Source organism: Epinephelus fuscoguttatus, linkage group LG8 (assembly GCF_011397635.1).
Source record: "Epinephelus fuscoguttatus linkage group LG8, E.fuscoguttatus.final_Chr_v1".
NCBI classification, from domain to species: Eukaryota; Metazoa; Chordata; class Actinopteri; order Perciformes; family Serranidae; genus Epinephelus; species Epinephelus fuscoguttatus.
In genome coordinates, this window is record NC_064759.1 from 29,265,550 (window position 1) to 29,286,474 (window position 20,925).

Below are 20,925 nucleotides of genomic sequence, written 5' to 3' on the forward strand. Positions count from 1 at the left end.
GGCAAACAATTAATGTTTCAACGATTCGTTTTATTCATCCACAAAAACATGAAAATCACAGATCTCCGGGTTAAATGAACACAATATCCAGACTGCAGGCAGCCGGCTTTGCCGAATCCCATTGTTGATTACGGTATAATCCACTTCATCACTGTTGTATTGTGTGCAGTAGCAGCCACCCCTACCTTGACAAAAAGCGACGTAATCTTTTCTGATGTGTTGTAGTAGCGAGAAATGCTGTGAATCATCCTAATGGCATTGATCAGACCTGGGATTGCATCCACCATCGATACCTGAAGTGAAACAAGGATTATAACTCGTGAGTGCTTGTATAATTATACATTATGCAATGACCTGCCCTTGCACATATAAAAAACACTGAACAGTATTTGTGTAATATTCTACTTTCATAACTAGACTCACGAGAGGGATACTGTGCATTTGTTTTGCCTTCAATGCAGCAGACCACTTCATCTTTAAAAAGATTAAATCATTTTTCTTACAGGGTCACTGTTGTAAAGAGGGTCACAAAACTTCTCCAGGCTGTACAGGTACTTGACATTGTCTTTGGCCTCGTTGGCTGCATCAGTGATCCTGGTGTCCAGTTCCCGCCATGACTACAAAAACAAACACTTATTGCATTTAAAGAAGTATTTCACTGCTGGAAAATGGTCTTTTCATAAAATGTGATGTAATGCAACCTTGTCTGTTATGACACAGGAAACAATATGGCAGCCAGCTGGTCACAAACAATCTCAAAATAAAGTTAAAGAATAAGCTAAAATATGTTTCTGAAAACATTTGAGACAACAAATGGGCAACACAGTAACATAATCTTGGTTAACATTTGATCAGCACAGCTTAGTTTTATCATTTAATCTAAGTTTTTTCCAGCCTCCGTTTTTACAGTACAGGAAACAGTATGGCGTCCTCTCATATTACAGCTGAACAGTACTGATGTAAGACTGTGTCACACTGACAGTCTTTTGAAGAATGAAATGCTGATATTATGGACAGAAAAGGTTTTGACAGAATGAATATTGTGTCCTATGAAGCAGCAAAATCAAGCAAATGTGAACATATATAACATATAAGATTAAAATCTAGGGGTGAGTGCCAGTAAATTCTGACCTTTATAAGTTTAGATTTGGCCATCAAGAGCACACCCAGTGCAGCTCTAACATCAGGGCTCTTCAGCTGGTCCAGAAGGTAGTTGAAGCGGGACATTCGTTTCTTCCAGTGGTCCAGCTCTGCCCGAGGGCCGAGGTCATCAGCCTCCTTTCTCAGCTGGTCACTCTCAGCTAGAACCTGGAGAACAGAGCATCATTTCTGCATAACAAAAATATTACTGAAACACAACATTCTTTAATACTGTATGCTGTGAGATAAAAAATGTATATATATTTTGCATCTAGCCTGCCACATAGCTTTTCAAGATGAAAATGCATTTTAAGTATTTGATGCTCCAGCTTCATGTAACATTTAGCACATATCCAGTCAAGTCTTTGTCTCGCACTTCTGAACAGCCTGTTCAGCTTGATGTGATACAAAGAGCCATTCTGCACAAAACATAGAAGCAACAGTTGTAAGGATACCAGAATTTGAAACTTTGGCATTATAGAAAATAAATAAAATAAAATTCTCAACACTCCTTTCAATCTGATGGCAAAAAGAAAAAAAGACTTAGGCACACAAAATGCTTTTTAAGCATTTAAGACTTTTTAAGGAATTTATACTAATACCAGTCCTGGCACAGAAAAACCCACTGAATACACACCTCTATTAAAGTGTTGGATCTGTTGCTGGAAAGAATGACCCAACAGCCACAGGTTGAGGACCAACTGATTTTCTTCGTTGCTGTTTTACCTGTGCAGCCTTGTTTTGAAAATTTGGTTGTAGGTCTCTTTTTTCATAGCTTCAGTATTTGCAATACTATCAAGTGTATAATTAACAGAGATCAAAGTATTAAATTATTGGTACTTTCAGCAACCTTAATAGGAATACAGCAAGTTTAAGAACAAATAATCAGTGTGATATGTGTGAGGATAGCGTCTTACCTCTTACCTAACATGTCTTACCTGTTCTATCTGTTTGATCCAGATTTTCATGCAGGCCTCTATCTTTTCTGTGGTCTCTGTGCTGTTGGCTGCTGCCATGTAGTCTGATGGGCCTTTCAGCACCCGCAGGTCAAATGTGTCACACTCTTTCAAAGTAACCTGAAGGCAAGCCATGACATGTTTTTTTTTTAACCGTGGTGTCCAGAATTTATTTTGTTTTTTTTAATGTGTCTGGGTGTGCTCTTATGAGGAAATATTCAAAATAAGAAAATATGGTCCAGGTCCTACTGCTTTAAATAAACACTGATGAAAAAGGTTCATAAATGTTCAAATAGCCTTGTTTTGTCTACTTTAATCCAAATAAGTATACATTTTTCTGTGATTTTGTTAAGCAACATATAGGTTCTCAAGCACTAGCATGGGTTAGTGCACCAACATTTAAATTAGCTTTTGACTCAAGTCATCTGCATTTCTCCATTGGGTATTTCATAACTGTTAAACTTGTGCATTAACAATTAGACAACAATTAACTTACTCTTGATGTGTACCAGAGTCTGCTTTTTACCTTTTCCTGCAGGCTCTCCTGTGCTCCAGCCAAAACAGACACAAAGCTTTCCAATGATGATAAGAAGTCCTGTTTGACAGTCTGGGCCTGAGGACTGGCCAGTTCCCCCCAGCCGTGGTTCATCTTTCTCAGTGTGGGGATGAAGATCTCAGAGAGCAACTGCTCCACACTTTTTAGTAGACCCCCTTCTGTTGTGTCCAACATATTGAAATTTACATCCTAGAAAGAGACAAAAGGGCACACATGCAAAAATCATTGCAAAAAAAAAAACAAAAAACAATTCAACATTTTACTGAATTCAAAAGCTTTAGGATAGGACCATAACCCTGGTTCTGCAATAGCGTCAGTGAGGTACCTTTGCAGTGGTGTGTACTATGGGGTACGTCTCACTGTATGTGCCAGTGTTGGTGCAGTAATATCCAATTTGTAGAGCCTTGTAAAAGTGTGAGGTGAGGCCCAACTCACAGCCAAACATACATCCTGCCCTTAAATAGGACCCAGGATGCTGCCATGCCCCTAATGGAGTAAACGCACAGATCAGATGGGGTCTGGAGAGCTTTAGGACATAGCAATAGCCTCCACCATCCAGTGTGAAAGGTGTTGCTTAGATATAAGTTTGTCTGTATGGCCTTGACCAGGGGCCTGCAACCTTTATCATCAAAAGAGCCATTTTTGGCCAAAACAAAAAGAAATAACAAAATGCGTGGAGGGCGGCACGGTGGCGTGGTGGTTAGCACTCTCGCCTCACAGCGAGAGGGTTGCCGGTTCGATCCCGGGCGTGGGAGCCCTTCTGTGCGGAGTTTGCATGTTCTCCCCGTGTCAGCGTGGGTTCTCTCCGGGCACTCCGGCTTCCTCCCACAGTCCAAAGACATGCAGATTGGGGACTGGGTTAATTGGTGACTCTAAATTGTCCGTAGGTGTGAATGTGAGTGTGAATGGTTGTTTGTCTCTATGTGTCAGCCCTGCGATAGTCTGGCGACCTGTCCAGGGTGTACCCTGCCTCTCGCCCGATGTAGCTGGGATAGGCTCCAGCCCCCCCGCGACCCTCAAGAGGATGAAGCGGTTAGAAGATGAATGAATGAATGAAAATGCGTGGAGCCCCAAAAACATATTTGAGCCTTATACTGAAGGTATAAGGCAACCTGACAACCTATTAAGTTAAAGACAAAGACAGTATTAAAGACCAATCAGTTTTATCTCTGCCTCATCATCATTAGTTACAGAAACAACTGTTACGATGTGGCAAGTTTCCAACAGCAAACCGAGTACCTTGGGTAAATGCATGGACATCACTAAACCGTTTGGCATGAAACCACAAAACCTGACATGATCATCATGACTTTCTCACAGCAACTCACAAGCTCATTTGTTTCTTTTTCAATTTAAATGAGTTAAAATACTGTCGTACTTCTACACTGCTTTCTGGCATGGCAGGTACACCCATAGTGGGCATGTACAAACAAGCTCTCTCTCACACACAAACACACACCACGTAGTCCTTCCTCCCCCTCTTGCTGTGAGCATCTTGTAGCAAACATGCTCATTTATCAGTAGTGGTGATTAGCTTTGCTGCTGACAGCAGGTGATCAGCAAGAATCAATAGCCAGAACTGCCCATGGTATCAGAGTGCTATTGTCCCCCTATTGTCTTGCTCACTCTGGATGAAAAGAAGCTGTCTTAGTTCAGGGAAACCATTTATCACATGAATGGACTCAAAGAGAAATCATTGCCAAAGGAAAAGGAATCAAATGTTCTTTTGTCATTTGAAACTTTCATCTTCTGTTACACCCAAGGAATCGGTCTGTTTGGATTTGTCATTCAAGAGAAAGAAGGCCCCACAGTAAAAAATGTTCACCCTGAAAGTCATGAGTCCACGCTTACATTTCCAAAACGGTACAAAGTGACTCACTCTGTGTATGTTCTCAGAGGTGATTGCCTTGGAAGTGTTGGCTCTGGTGAAGAAGACACACACTCCAGTCAGCGCCACATCTCTCCCGTCTGTCACAAACACTTTAGACTTCTTGCTGCGACCAGGCTGCTGGGCAACGAGCTGGGAGGGCGCAGAGGCTGCTGCTGCTGCTGCTGAAACAGAATTACACATCCAAACAACACAAGTTATCATCACAACTTGCTTGATTTCCACTGTGATCCTGAAAGGAAGGATTTTGCATCTGACTACTACAACTATACAACTATAATTGATTTCCCAGCCCTTCTCAATACTAAAGCAATTGCTGTTACAGACAAAGGCATAAGTTGATTCACAGAGCATCAAGTTGATGTGTTGCCAACAATTAGATATGGTCTATACATTTCATTTATTGTGACTTGGTGAGTGATCACTTTCACATGTTACCTGCTTCAACTGGCTCAGTGTCCTGATAGTAGAACATGAGGTGTGGAAGACCCTCTGCCACAAAGAACTGCTCCATGCGGTCAATCTGAGAAAGATGAAAACAAAACTTTCAGCACTTTCAGACAACAATCTCCAAACAGAGAGAAATTGTGTAGCTAAAGAAAAAGAAAGACGCCTGGTTGCTCTGTACATACAAACGTAGATTAAAACCTAGAGTCGGGTGCTCATGGAGACAGGAAACAGGATCAACAGGCAACCCAGGCACCCCGAAAAATCAAGAGATATCCTCAGTGAGACCAGGATACTTTAAAGCATCCAGATGATGGATCCAAAAAGCTCTTTGATTGAGTTTCTGTATTCTGAAGACCTACGGTGGTTGAAATATGTTGACTCTTTTAATGATTTATCCAGTACAATAAAGGCTTTAAAATTTTTTCCGTCCTCATTTTCTATGTGCCTGGATTGCCTTTACATCGTGTAGCTGTTATACTGCTTAATGTAGAACTCTTAACTATTAACCAGACCCCAAATAAGTAACTCACACCCAATGCTCTCAACTCTGTGACAACTGTGTAGGAGAACTATGATGGCCGACATGAAAATGCAATAACGTGAATGGCTCTATCTAGAGCCGGCGTTTGGTTTGTCTATTTTGGGCTACCGTAGAACAACATGGCTGGACTACTATATACTATTTCTGTCAGTAGATGCCACTAAATCCTACACACTGGACCTTTAAGACGACTGTGGTTTTCTACAAAAAATGTCTGAAGAGTGCGTAAGCATGAATGTGGGTTACCTGATTCCCCTCCAGTGTGGCATCTTCCACATCGGATTTCTCCAGTCCCAGACACGAAGCCACAATACTGAGGATGTAGTCATGTCTTCCGTCCAACTGGGCCCGCTTAGCTTCCCGTTCTTCCTTCAACTTTTGCTAAAAAAAAAAAAAAACCCACACACATACATTTTTAATATTAGGATGGGGTGTCAAGTTACTTTTAAACTGAATAAAGATACAACATATCCATTTCCTATTGAATGAGCGCAAATTAGATGCTTTTAAAAGAAAGTCGACATTCTGAAGTGACAAAAATAAAACTGAATTCAGCTGTGATTCAATGATGATAAGACAAGAAAAAACTTAACAGCATTGAAATAATTCAGTGAGAGAAATACATAATGAGATAAGCCATCACATGACCAAACAGTGCACTAAGCCATTAAATCATACTTCACATACTTTGTTTGTGGTCACAAGGCTGTTGGTAATTACAGATGATTGAAGTTCTCCTATAGTCTTCCACTTTGTGCTCACCACACTTGTGTACAGTTTTAGTGAATGAGCAGTAAAAAACATTTGAGTGAAAAAGCCTCGGTATACTGTCGATGCACAGTATATATCCGTACTGTGTTTAGCTCCACACAAGAACAACAGAAACTGCTCAAAACAGATGTCAGTATCCCTACAAGGATCCCGAATGTACCATCTCCATTTTCATCCTTCTACTTTCCAAAGTCTGCACCATTCAGCTTTATTTGAATGGCACAACAAACAACACAACCAGTTTACAACAGGCCATGGCTTGTATTTAGGATGGTGGAGTAGTAACATCAACCACAATGGGTTGCTAGGTAACACAGGAACAAGGTCAGCCAATAAATTACATGAAACCTGGCGTTGCATGGTGTGCCAGCTGCAGGGTGCATTTAAATTCTCTCATTTACACTTCCTTCTGTTTGTCTAGGTTTTAAACAGGGGACGACAGGAATAGTTCTTTCTGGCTTAAAATATTTTTTTGCATTGACGTCACCATGGTCAGACCATCTTTTAAAAAAGGCCCTCTTCTACAACAAAGCAGGAAATGTCCTACTGTTACTTGCCGTGCCAAAAAAAGAACACTTGAGAGCTAGCTCTTTCATAAACCGATCTGTTTAGACAATTGTTAACAGCTGGATTAAACTTTAACATTTAGGATGACCTATTAACTGATCAAGTTTCTCTCTGGCCAGGCTCTGCCCTTCTCTCCTCTTTCTTCCTTGTATTCTAAGCACACATCCATGTGGTTGTATGTACTTAACAGAAGAGTGATTTCACTGCTGTGTAGCCATGTCCCTAAACTGTTTTTTTAACCGACTGCTAAAGTCTGTTGTTTTCACTGGAGCACAGGACATACTGTACATGCAAGCTCCCTAAGTGAGTCCCCATGGATTGTACTGAGAATCAGATTGGAGAGAACAGATGTGACAGATTTTGAGGAATAGATCAGATAAAACCCTGAATAAAGCCTTAAAAGGAACATTGAGGAAAGATTCCAAATCCAAAAGATGGTAAGGATGACTGACATGAAACAGCAGAGGAAGTAAGAGCTGAATATATAGTCAAAAACACACACAAGGGATGTAAAGACCTAAGGAAAAACAGGATCCCAAAAAAAGACAAAGTGAGACCGACCGAGTATAGGATAGGTAGTTGTGCATACGCAGGAAAAAATGATAAAGGAAGGCAAGAGGGGTGGGAAAATGGAAAGACGTGAGAAATCAAAGGAAGAGGAAATAAATATCGGGAGGAAAAAAGATAGGAATGACTGGAACATGATATTGTAACAGGTGAGAACACGAGAAGGAACAGGAGCAAGAGGCATGGACTGAGATATAAAGAGAGAAGGGATAATTCGACTACAAGTCAAGGTGGTTTAGAGTCAAAGTATTGATTCTTGTTAGTTAGCGCCTGGGGAGTTGGTCATGTGAAGCCAGAGTAAGGTGGAGCATGCCAACAACCTCACAAGCTGTGTGTGTCAACGAGGTTAGTGAGAGCAGAGCAGAAACACATTAGCCTCTGAGCAGCTTTAAAAGAGATCAGACCATAATTAAATTGACATTCAAGTTTGGATAGTAAAACACAGCAAATATAAAAAATAGTGTCCATCTGTAGTTTACTTGCCCACACAATCTGTGGAATTATTAACTTTCTCAAAAAGCAATATAGTAATATTTGCCAAGCACCAACAAATGTCTGTCAGGAACAGTGGCTGCAAGTCACAGATCACTTCAGCAGATATCACAACGGTTGCTAAGCACAACATTGCGACTTGAAATTTACTCTCTCTCTGCACCCAGTTCAGTCAGTTCAAGCATGAACATTTTTCATCTCCCTGCTGCACAGACAGCCTAGTTTTATGAAAAGACCATCTTTCTGCAGTGAAATACTTCCTTAATGTAAATAAATTTTGCAATGAAATCAGCGCTCTATAGAGTTAATCCTGTAAGGTGTATCTTAAATGTGAGAACAGAGACATCTTTTGTAACCAACCATATGATCACATGTGTAAGACCTGCGCAACACTAACTGTACAATTTTAAATTCTAGACGTGTGATCTCATTTCAAGATGAGTGATCTTCATATTTGACTTTCTAATGAGAAATATTCTGCAAAGCTGAGCAGGTGTTTTTCACTTCCACTGTTGAGGTTGAAACACAAAAATGACATGTCCAAAAGTACATTTAAGACATTTTTTAAAAATCACAACATTTTACATTAAAAGGAAATAAAGACAAATATTTACCTATTTCAAATATGTTTAAATGAACCACTGCAAAGCTCTGGCAATGAATCACTCCAACCCTGTTAACGTCTCTTGAGATACACATAGAGACACACACAGACACACGCACACACACACACACACACACACACACACACACACACACACAGTATACAACCAAACACTCGCATCACAGGTCGAGCAGAAAAAAAGCATGCCAAGCCATCAGTTGCTGGGCGACCAGTCGTTTCACACCTTGTCTCTGCCTTTATTCAAAGTTGTGTGAACAGCCATCTCAGTCTTCAGCCCAGAGACTAACAATACAGACACAACGCAGTGTGCTACAGCTTATTCTACCGAGCAGACTAAGTCACTGCTGAATGCAATACACAAACACACGAATACACAAGCCAACAATAACAGGCTCCAGCAATGACAGACAGGCACACAACACAACCACATTTAGTTATTCCCATAACACAGAAGCCAGCACTGACAAACCCATGTAATAACATCTACAACATTAATAGCTTTCAGAGGCAAACAAGCTCCATCCTGAGATAAGCTGTGGCTAGACTGACAATCCCTATAATAAACAAACTGTGGCTTTTGGAATTAAAGAGAAAACAGCTACAAAAATGTGCAGAACGCTTTGGCAGGAATATAGTCAGAAAATTTATATATTTAAAAAAAAAAAAAAAAAAGCAATTCAAAATGTTTTCAGTGCCCTGCTGAACCTCAAATAAACACGGGAAATGATTTAGTCCATTTTAATCCAAATCTCTTTTCTGGGGAATAGAAATAACACATGCTGTCAAAGTCAACACAGTAATTGTGGATTAAGTTTTGCAGCTAGTTTTGTCCTTTTAACTGTGGTAAATGAAAGATGCCAGTGCTTGGCAAAATAGAAAAGAATTCTCTGGATGGATAAACTAAAATGGGAGAGAGAATTCTCAAATGACACTGCAACAAAAACAACAGTGCAACTTTTTTTTTTCTCTTACCTGAATGAGCTTGGAAATGGTGTGTTTCCAGAGCTGCTTTCTAAACACCTGTGACATGACAGCTCCTCGCCTCTCTGACTTAAACCCTTCTATATCTTCTCTATAACCTGCTATCGCTTTCTCATCTGCATCTACACAGGGGAGCTGTATACTCTCACCCTTAGAGTGAGTAGCCCTATCAAGTTGACAGTGGTGACCAGTCAGACAGCTGAGCTGAAGCTATGCCTGCTTTATGTTTAATGGCCATTCCTATCAGTGGCGTACAAGTTTTCACAACCAGATGCAGTCAGAATCGACATAATCCTCAGTGAGCTGTTCAAACAGCATGACAGACATGGAGAGTTTGTGAGCTATATGCACTTGTACATCATATGCTCAATTGTGAATTAACACACAATATATGCAGGTAAAGGTGCACAGACATACATGAAGAAAGGAAAACACACCCCAGGTATTACTGCTCTAACAGGATAAGGCCAAGGAATAATGTGTAGCTGTGCAGGTGGAAGACCAGTGCAGGTAAGTAAATATAGTCTTCTTATTATCTTATCTGTAAAACCAAGTTATGGAAGAACTGTATAACCTAAAGGCTGTAACAGCACAACATACCAATATTAGTCTGTTGCCTGAATTATACTAAACATGAAAGACCAAAGGTTTTCTATGGTTACATATGTTTTGAACAAACTGCATATCTGAAATGCTTTGCAAAGTTGAAAAACAGAAGCGCATTAACGGAAAACATGAAGGCAAAGGAAGTGAGCATCAAGGGACGTTTACAATGAAACTTACTCATTTGAAAGGGAAACGTTGTCAAAATAGTTTGTTTTCCACGATATAAATTAACCCAGATCTTCCGCATTGTAGGGCCCACAGAGTAAGTCCACTAGAGACTTAAAGCAGATTTGTACTTGTACTTCAGCTCTATGCAGAGCCTACGCAGTAGCCCACACATGTGGCCTTCACCATTGTGAACATTTATACTTGAGCAGTGATCTGTCTGTGTCACTCTGCAGTTACACCTCAAAACACTAGTTGGTGACGGGGTTTCTGTCAAGTGCTATGAAGTTTAGTTAGGTCATAACACACCCAAAACAAACATTAAATGTGGCTTAATAGTGGCAATTTCACACAAATCCACAAAGCGGCATCATTATAACTGGCAGCATTCACAAAAAAACACTTCTGCTGGATACATTTTACCCACAAATAAAACATGACAATGTTTTTTGCACAAGCCTATGGCATTTTACATTGTACAAATTAGACTAGGGGCTAGCGGACTTTTCCTCTAAAGCGAGGGACAAAAGCAACATTTAACAAAGGTAACGTTACAAATTGGGTGGCGGAGTTTGCATGTTCTCCCCGTGTCAGCGTGGGTTCTCTCCGGGCACTGCGGCTTCTTCCCACAGTCCAAAGACATGCAGATTGGGGACTAGGTTAATTGATAACTCTAAATTGTTCATAGGTGTGAATGTGAGTGTGAATGGTTGTCTGTCTCTATGTGTCAGCCCTGCGATAGTCTGGCGACCTGTCCAGGGTGTACCCTGCCTCTCGCCCAATGTCAGCTGGGATAGGCTCCAGCCCCCCTGCGACCCTCAAGAGGATGAAGCAGTTAGGAGATGAATGAATGAACGTTACAAATTTCAGTTCCGTTACAACTCACAAGGTTCACCAACAAAGCAACCATCTTCTGCTCAACATGTTTCCAAGCAAATACAACATGCTAACGTTATTTATTTTACATTATATAAGTTAGCTTATCAACTAGCAGAGATTTCCTCGACTCATATGAGGCCGGCATAAATCACACCCAAGACTTGAAATGCTATTTTATGGAGGCTTCATTGTCTTCAAAAAACAGAGAGGATGTCTACGTTGAGGTGTGTATTTACATATCTGGGGAGGTGCACATCAGGCTATGGCATAGGTTACGGCAGAGTAGGTACAGCATCAATTCAACGCAGAAGTATAAATCACGCTTTAGGGCGACTGAGCATGTCCAAGTACCTCTGGCAGCCGAGTGGCAAACTTCCAGTTTATCCCACTGCTAAGTTGAATGGGGATAAAAATGTTTAATCGTGGGGCTCTTCTAGACTTACAGATTTACAGACTTCTCTTTTACAAAATCAGTCAATGGGAAAAAGGGTATTTTTGGGTCCAGTGGCGTCACGTGTCAGACCCAGAAGTTGTAATTCCTTGTTTGGCCACTATGTAAAAATGGCTTCAAAGTCCAGCACTGGTCCTGCGGGCTTGATATCACCTAAACTGTCACTGTGTATGGAGACATAGCAATATTAAGGTTGATTTATAGTTGGTCGCTCAACACTTTTGATAACTGTTGCTCAATAGAAAAAAAGTCATGTATCATTTTCATTATGGCTTTTGCATTTGTGGTTTCCATTAATGCACCTTTTTTCAAGTCGTTGTGGGAATGCATTTCATTCGAAATATCTCAGCCACCGCAATTTTCCTTTTTGAAAGTTATGACAGCATCAAAACATACAAAATTCCAATTTAGATCAACAGTCTTGTGAGTGATGATAAATGTGGTGCTCACGTTAATAATTTTAAAATGAATACTTATTACAGTAAATTTCAGAACCTCTTCTGTATTTTCTGTCATTTGATGACACACTATGATGAGAGCAAAACCCATAAAATGCCAAAAAGGCAGGGGAAAAAATGTTCTGACCTCACATTGTCATCTCTACACAAATTCTGTAATTGCACAGTCACAACGGTAACAGAGATGTTAAAATACAAATTCAACCCAGCAAAATCATGACATGTATTCTAATTAAACTAAGTGTTCAAATGCTTTTCAAATGTATAATTCATGGAGGTAGTGGTGTTTTTTCAGAGCTGCAGCAAACATAAAATACAGAAAACAGCTCTGATGTTATTTTCATTGAAGACCTTGCACTTGCTCGGGGTGTTTCAAATCACTTCACTTTGGTCTACTGCATTTAGGAAAAAGTGGAACTCTTCACTGGTTGCTTTATCTTTCTCAGATAAACATACCACTCCAAAGCTTCTGTCAGATAAAAGCTATTGCTCCTTGTAGGAAGCCTGCAAAACCTGCAGCACACTAAAACGTTTCCACGTAGGTTTTCATACATAAATATAACCTGTTTTTCTTCTAAACTTTTCCTCTGCTTTGGCCTTATTTAACTTTTCTTCCTGCCACATTTTGATACAAACACATCTGGTGTTTCCTGAATGCTGACACATTAATGATGAATTACATTTGGCCAAAGTAGATAGCCTAGAAGCCAAGCCATCTGTAACTTCAGAAGTCTTGGGTCACCTTACCTTGTTTTGATAGTCTGGTTTAAAATGCAGCATCGTTGGGCTTTCAGTCTGACACTTCCTTTCAGGTCATTCCCCCGTCTTAATTGGCTTTGCTTTTCATGACATTAGAGAATTACAGCTTCCAACAAAGAAGACAAGACAGAGAACAAGTGGCTTTGCTACAGTATGTGAGCAATCAGTCTCCTTATTTGCCATGTGAGAAAGGTTACTGCCCTGAAATTATGAGAGAGTTGCTCCAAAAGGGGACTGCTAACTAGATAATGCGGTGTTGGATGACCGTCTGTCTACAAGCTAATTATCATGGCCCTGCTCTCACCTTACATGTCTATTACAACAATGGGATAGAGAGACAGGGATGAGGGTGAGAGGCAGTGGGGGGTGGAAAGGTTGTTGACATACTGGAATACAGTGTGGGCATGTAACATTTTGCTACACGTACACATACCAAGATGCGTGCACACACACACACACACACACACACACACACACACACACACACACACACACACACAAACCTCAAACATATTGTCTCAATGTAGTATGAATTTTAAAAAATGACTGTAAAACAAACTCTTAAAGATCACTAGGTTCCAGAAACTAAACACCTCTCTGTATGGTTTAAGCATTACCATTGTATGCTAACCAACTGATACTAGTCACACAGTGACTATAGTATCAGCTAACCAGAGTAAAAATATAATGGTGGAGTTTGACAGGCAATATTTTGTTGTTGTTTTTTAATTCTGACATGGTCTAAATATTATATTGCACTCGTGGTTTATTTGGCTCTCTAGTATCCCCTCATTTTTTTTGCCTTAAGATAATGATTATCTAATCTTTTAAATCACCTTTTAAGACTTATCTGTTCAAAAAATCTTTATGAATATCTTCATTGTTTTTACCTTATTTTGTCATCAGTTATTGTATTCTTTTATTTTGTATAACTCTAATTGTTTGTTTGATTGATTGTTTGATTGTAGTCTATAGGGCAAGTAGTTGCCAACTTTGCTTATCTGCTTCAGTGATGGTATTTATCTTTATTTTATTTATTCTATTTATTTATATTTTTTGTATTTTCTTAAAATTGCCTCATTTTATTTGCTTGAATCCTGTATTGTTTTAAATCCAGGATCAACCATGAAAAGCACTTATATATTATTACATATTATACAACAGTTAGTTCTGACCGAGTAATTTGATTGGACGAGAGGCATTCCATGAGTGCTGATATAGAGTACATCACTGGGACATGTAACAGTAAAATCACTCTGCTCACAGGTGTTATAAATATAAATACAACCGTTAATTAAAGGCCCTGTATGTAAGAATGTGGCCAAAACGGTTACTGCACTCAAATTCAATACTGCCGCCAGTCGTGTCCGCCCCACCCCCACCCACCCCACAGATTCGAGGTTGCTGGAGACTGATTTGTTTGCCCACGGACGGCTGCCGTGGCAGGGCCGTGACACCGCATCCGTGATCTTCAGTTTTCCAGCGGACCGTTCAAGCAAGTCCAGCTTCTCTACTGCTAACGCTGCTGCCGGGATACAGTGGAGGAGCTGGCTGCTAATGTTATGTACCGGGACACTGCTAATGCTGCTTGTCGTGCAGCTGTAGCTCAGTCGTAACTGTAACTGATGCTGAGACTCTACTGACTGTGTGACTGGTAGACGGCGGTGAGTGGCACAACAGGCCAAAACACAAATTCAAAACATAAACATGATTTGCGGACTGTAAAATATTTTTTTAAATGCGAATATTCTGGCCGTACTATTGTTGTCGGTGAGATCAGTATGTTATATGAACATTATTCCTTAGTCTCTGTGACATATTAGGAGGATTTTATGACTATTTGCTTTAGATTTCTTACATATAGCTCCTTTAACCAACTGTCACACTCACTACATTGACGCAAACTGACACTATAGCGTTACACCAAGAAGATGGATGTTATTATTATTACTGATGAGGATGAGGGAGAGTGGAAGCTGTATCCAGCCGTGCCAACATCCAGGTTTGCCGACATTTCTTCAGCCGAACTGGACGAAATTACACAGTTGCAGATCAATGTAAATACAAAGTAGCTTGCGAGTTCCTGGCGTGTGTGCTGCGTTGCCTGGCAACAGACTGGGGGAACTGTTTTTTTTGCGGAGCTACATAACATACTTATGTTTATTTCATCACCCTTTGTTAACATTTCCTTACTCAACATTGCTGTTTAAGCTGTTTTTGAACTGTTGTATAAAAGCAATATCACACTTGAGGTCGTGATGTTGTACTGTATATCATCACAGCTGTGATTCGGTCATAGGCACTCGTGATGATATACAATACAACATCACTCCCTCTCGTGTGAAATTGCTTAATAAGCGAAACCTCACAAACCTTCACAGTACACAACATTAATGACAGGCAAACTGTTACCCATGAATCCTTGCGCAATAATTTTAACTAGCTGCTAAATGCTAAATCACTGTGCAGCACTCTTTTTTCACATATTGGCCAATTCGCTGTATTTCTATTTCAAGTGCACAGACATTCTTGTGGGCCACAATGGATCAATTTGTAACTTTTCGAGCAAGAGACTGAAACACAATTAACTTCAGAAACCAACAGCAAAGTGCGGAGGGTGAGGACAATGCATCTAACCATGCTACAACTGCAACTGCAAGACCGGAAAAAACACAGAGAATTATGCCGAGTCCACTCAGTTTTATACAGTAAAATGAATATATGTAGCAGTATGTCCCTGCTCCATCTCTCTTTCAGCTCAGGGGTCCTTGGCCTGTAAAACGTTGAAGACCCCTGGTTTGAGCTGTTTAGCAACTAAGTAAAAAGTGGTGTTCTTGCTTCTCAAATGTGATCACTGATGTATTAGGCTATAACAGTTATTAGTTGCAGCTCAAGTGGGGAGACACTAATAATTCAACCAGTGAATGCACAAGTGTGACGCACACACACACACACACACACACCCCAACACACACACACCTGCCAATTAATATTAAATTCCGTTAGCTGTTACTGTGGCGTCCAGCAGATGAAAAGCACAGCTCTCCCCACAAGGATCTGACTGACGGTTTGATATTGAAGAAATGATTGCGCAGCTTTGCATTTAAAAGCAGTTGGGTCATCAATTTTTCACTATGCCATGACTGATTTTCCGAGTTGAACTGTCTCGTTTTGAGCTGCCATGAAACAGGAGAGTGACTGTAAATTATAAATGAGGGGGTGGTCTAAGATCTGGAAGAGAAAGACATAGAGAGGGAGGGAGCAAGACTGAGAAAAGGTCCGCTGTTCTCCCAGAGGATGCTCAGCAACTGGCACAAACATGTAGAGCTTAAACAATCGGTTTTAAAACTACACCAGCTTAAAGCACAAAATGGAAAATACATCTGGACGTGCAGTATTTTAGGACTTTGTTGTCTATTTTATGTTGCCATTACTGCCTGAAGTTTATTTTGCTAATGCTAGACTAAAATAAGATGGACATAAGGAAGGCAAGCTAAGCTGTAGAAATATCCAACCAGTGCAGGATAAACTGTTCTGCTCTGGGTCAATCCCATGTGTAAGGCAGTTCACACCAAGGCTGCGGTTGAATTATAAAAAAATGACATCCTCGCTGTTTTTCGAAATACTTTTCCTCACCCTTGATGGAAAACGTGGTTAAGGAAAGGTGTGAAAGAGAATTCATTAGGGCTTAGAAAAATGACAACCATGGTGCTACGTAATTATGTGATGGCAGATGTATTGACGTGGGTCTGTACTGGTGCAATTACAATTTCCAAAGATGAACTGTGTGTTCTTACAGTGTTGTTTCATGTAGAATGTGGACAAGGTACAAAAATATTACTTCATTACCAAGGTCGGAATTGAAACAAAAAAAAGCTCCTCCTGTCCACTTACATTTATAGACATGAATCCCAGTTAGTATTATTGCATGAAAATAATTGTTAAATTTAGGCATATTATTTGTTTATTGGTTTGTTTTTGTGAATGACTGAATAACTGCTTTAAATACTGTTGCTCGGAGGAATTGTGGGACTGCATTATCTCCTTTCCTTACATAAAAGATGGTCCAGTGTACCCTATCAAAATGGCTGCAGGCCAGGTTCTTCTCACATCTTTTATTAAAATAAAGAAAAAAGAAAGAAAGAACAAAAATCACACACAAATTAGGCAAACATAACCGTTTCATCCATGTTCAACTTTTCTCCGCTCCTAAGAGTGGTGGCCCTTGCTATCAACTTTACATTTCTCTGCTGTGGCCATGTCCGGTACCTTTCTGCAAATGTCTGCTGCCAGGTAACCATTCCTTTGCTTGTTTACTGTCTGTTAATAAAAATGCATTAGCTCCATCTGCGTAGTTCCTACTTGGTGAATGTCTACAAATGTGCCAAAGCCCTGCCACCATGAGGTGGATGGAAAAAATGCAACGTGAACTTGCTTGATTAACCAATATTATGTGGCAGGCAAGACAAGCCATGGGCCGTTTAAAAGCAGGCCAGACTTTGGACATGCCTGTGCTAATGGAGATTAAAAAGGAAGCACTGAAACACCTTTCCTCGGCATTTAGAGAATTCGAACAGTTCTTATCATGGCTGACACTGAGATACTTGCTGGTCATTTCTCTCAGTTAGGAACCTGCCTAAGTAAAAAAGACTATTCAACTGCAGCCTAAGTCCTAGCTTGTCACCTAACATGTTATCAAAAGCAGGCCTGTACATATCACAGAGAACAACATCAGCAGAGAAGATGACACAATTGACCATATGCTAAGTCCCACTCCTTGAACGCAGACTGGCTAATCATAGCATAGCGCCTACACGGCTGTGCTCCGTAGATTCTCAAGCAGTTGTTTCAGATTATTTTCATGTTCAGGCTGGTTTTGTGTATTTCGAGCTAAATGTTGTACCTCGTGCACATGTAATCTCATTACCTAGAGAGGTTGGAAGAAGATAAACGTTTCCTCCCTTTTTCAAAATCAAAGCCTTTAAAGTATAAGGGTTAGGTAGCTAGCTACTTAAGATGTAGCCTACTAAATGTATACACATGTTGATTTTACTTTTTTACTAATTATAACAGTAAATAATGACCTACCTACCTTTACAGGGACCTGTGGAGGGAAACAAGGAAACATTGTTAGTATTCAACCAGCTGTGTGTCATTGCAGTGTGTGCAGAGGAACATTGTTTGGCGTCCCCCAGAGCTCCCCGTCTGTCTACCGGTTGGTGGCACGGTGGAGGAGGACAAACTGCACACAATGCGATGGACCACAGCTGGTTGAATATCGACAAAGTTTCCCTTCATATTTATCGTCTTCTGTCTCGATTGTCAAGTGATGTGGTGGTTCGTTTTTATGCCATTTTCTGTAGCCTATAGTTCAGCTTTAGCTTCTAACTATTTCTATCTTTTTAACCTGTTTTTGTTGATGAGTGAGTTTGACATCCTGGATATATCCTTCATATACATTTTGTAGACCCCTCTGTCTCCTCCCTGAAATCGCTTTGTCATTTTTCCAAGAAGTTGCTAATATTTCTTCAAGGAGTGCAGTTAGTTACAGTGTGGGCTCTAGCTCGCTCTGGCAGCTTGACGGACCATCACAAAGGGGCAAGGCTTAGCAAAGGGTCAATCATTCAGGTACAAAAGTTGCTTTAAATCATTAAACCTTCTGAAGTCTTGAGCCTTTTAGTTAGTCAGTTAAAGAATTTCAGTGATTATTTGTCCAGATCCTGATAGACCAGGATTATTTTGTTACGTCTGCTTCAAACAATTCACATCTCCCTTTAATACTGACTGCTGAGAATAATGCATAAATAAGAGAGCTGCATTTCCTCTTTCGAAGGAATTTGCATGTGGATACATATTTTCTCTGTCATTATGGTCAGGGAATGAGAATGAACTGAATCAAGTCCCTGTAGAAGGGACAATTTTTCTTAGTGAAAGTGCTGTGGCTTCTAATTACTGCAGAGTTGTTCTTTATCACAGTAACCAAGGTACCTTAAGCAGTATTTGTCTTTAGATTTTTTTTTGCCTAGGGTTATAATGAGTCAATGCTATTCACCAAGGACTAGTTCTTTTATAACCTTTGTCAAAGACTGGAATGAAAAAATGTTGCAAGCTGTGCATACTCATTTAAAAACCCCACATAGATCACATGACTCAAACAAAACTCCTTCAATTGATTAGCACTCATGTGCCAATTACCTCTGTTTCATCTTGACCTTTATGATGGTGGAAATGGTGAATCTGAAGTGATTGGGTGACGTAAATACATCAGATAGAAACAAATTCTTACAGATAACAGGGACTGTTTTGTTAAAGACATTACTAAAGAGCACGAGGTGTAAAACACACCTTGATGGAACATCATCCAGCCCTCTGAGGCTCATCTCTCAGTACAGCAACTACACACTGCCATCTAGTGGACTATGGCTCATAACACAACCAGCACATTGGCACAGCAGGTTGTGCTTCAGCTAGTTATGACTACTGCTCAGAGTGAGTTTAACAGTGTAGTGGTTCTCAGAACAATTATCAGAACTCGTGGGGGTTCTCCAGTTGAAAAGGAACTGTAGATTAATCCCATCATTCTCTTGTATTTTCACATAGGAGAGAAGAAAATTCTTATGTAAGGTTTTACTCTCCGAACTCATGCACACCGAGCTGCGCTAAATGGCTTTGGAGGGCAGTCTTTCTTTATACATTATTTAATACAAAGATATTAAGGACCTGAAAGTTTTAGAAGAAAGAGTGCAATTCAGATCACTACGCTGAAAACACTCAGCTCTACATCTCCACCAAAGCCATCTCTCCTGACACTCACTTTACCCTCACCAACCACATCACTGAGATAAAATCATGGCTTCAAACCACCTTCCTCAAACTCAAGTGTGACAAATCAGAAGTCATTTTCATCTAACCCAAATCTCTTATCAAATCCACCCATAACTTCTCCCTCTCCACTGACGACGACTCTGTGCTCACCTCCCCCCATGTCTGTAACCTCGGTGTCACCTTCGATCAAACCCTCATTTGACCAACATATCAAACACATCACCACACAGCCTTCCTCCATCTCAGAAATATTGCCCGCCTCCATCCATCCCTCTGGTTTTCAGCTGTAGAGACTCTCATTCATGCATTCATCACTTCCAGACAAGACTGTATGGCTCCCCTATGGCTCATCATCCAAAACTCTCAACAAATTACAAATCCAGAATTCAGCTGCTTGTCTTCTCGAACACTCTTGCACCTGTGACTTCATGACATCCACTGCCTCCCCATCCCCCAGCATATCCACTTCAAACTCCACCTCATCACCTATAAAGCCCTCCACAACCTGGCTACCCCCTAGCTGTCTGAGCTCCATGGACACACTCCTTCCTGCACTCTCAGGTCTGCTGATGCCAACCTCCTGTTCTCCCCCACCAGGATTAACCACCACACCTGACAGGACAAGGTCTTCTCCATTGCTGCTCCCACCCTCTGGAACTCACTCCCTAAATACATCTGAGACTCCCCCTCACTCTCCACCTTCAAGAAATCCCTCAAAACACACCTCTTCAAAACTGTCTACAACCTCTAAAAAACACCTGTTCTTCTCCCTCCCTGCATTGTTTCCCTTCATATGGATTGTTGTTTTTGTTCTGTAAAGCCTCTTTGAGTATCCAGAAAAGCACTATATAAATCCAAATTTTTTTTTATAATATTATTATTATTATTATTATTAACTTATTTTTTTTTAGCTTTCCAAGTTTTGAGTTTTTCACAAAGGCCAAGATAAGATGTAGGAATCTGACTGGTTAGAGACATCTATGTGTGTCATTTTACATTTCAATTTGACAAAATGCTAATTAATGATAAATCAAGACAAAAATATAGCTATCTGAGCTTGCCAGAAGGAAGAAAGGGAGATCCATTTTAGCATGTATGAGTGAAAATACACCAGCTGAATGAATACAGTGTTTAAATAGTATTAAAACAATCATAATAACTCAGTGTCAATGTGAGGATTCTTTCCACATCCCCATTAAGCCAAAAATAATGTTAAAACAATACGAGATCAAAGGACAATTATAAAAC

The 20,925-nt window shown here is 40.3% G+C and overlaps 1 protein-coding gene across 4 annotated transcripts in view; it reads right to left on the reverse strand.

Annotated features, from left to right (window-relative positions):
• dnah5 (dynein, axonemal, heavy chain 5) overlaps positions 1 to 20,925 on the reverse strand; it is a 146,521-nt gene that overhangs the window by 124,458 nt on the left and 1,138 nt on the right. For 2 of the 4 annotated variants that reach the window (XM_049584935.1, XM_049584934.1), the window contains exons 3-10: positions 5,778 to 5,912; positions 4,979 to 5,063; positions 4,532 to 4,704; positions 2,623 to 2,841; positions 2,079 to 2,216; positions 1,132 to 1,308; positions 504 to 617; positions 186 to 293 (exon numbers count right to left, since the gene is read on the reverse strand). In XM_049584935.1, coding sequence (XP_049440892.1) covers positions 186 to 293; positions 504 to 617; positions 1,132 to 1,308; positions 2,079 to 2,216; positions 2,623 to 2,841; positions 4,532 to 4,704; positions 4,979 to 5,063; positions 5,778 to 5,912 — 1,149 coding nt within the window. Of the gene's footprint in view, positions 1 to 185; positions 294 to 503; positions 618 to 1,131; positions 1,309 to 2,078; positions 2,217 to 2,622; positions 2,842 to 4,531; positions 4,705 to 4,978; positions 5,064 to 5,777; positions 5,913 to 8,542; positions 8,632 to 20,925 lie in introns of those variants that run through there. The other 2 variants (XM_049584937.1, XM_049584936.1) reach the window with 2 other exon arrangements.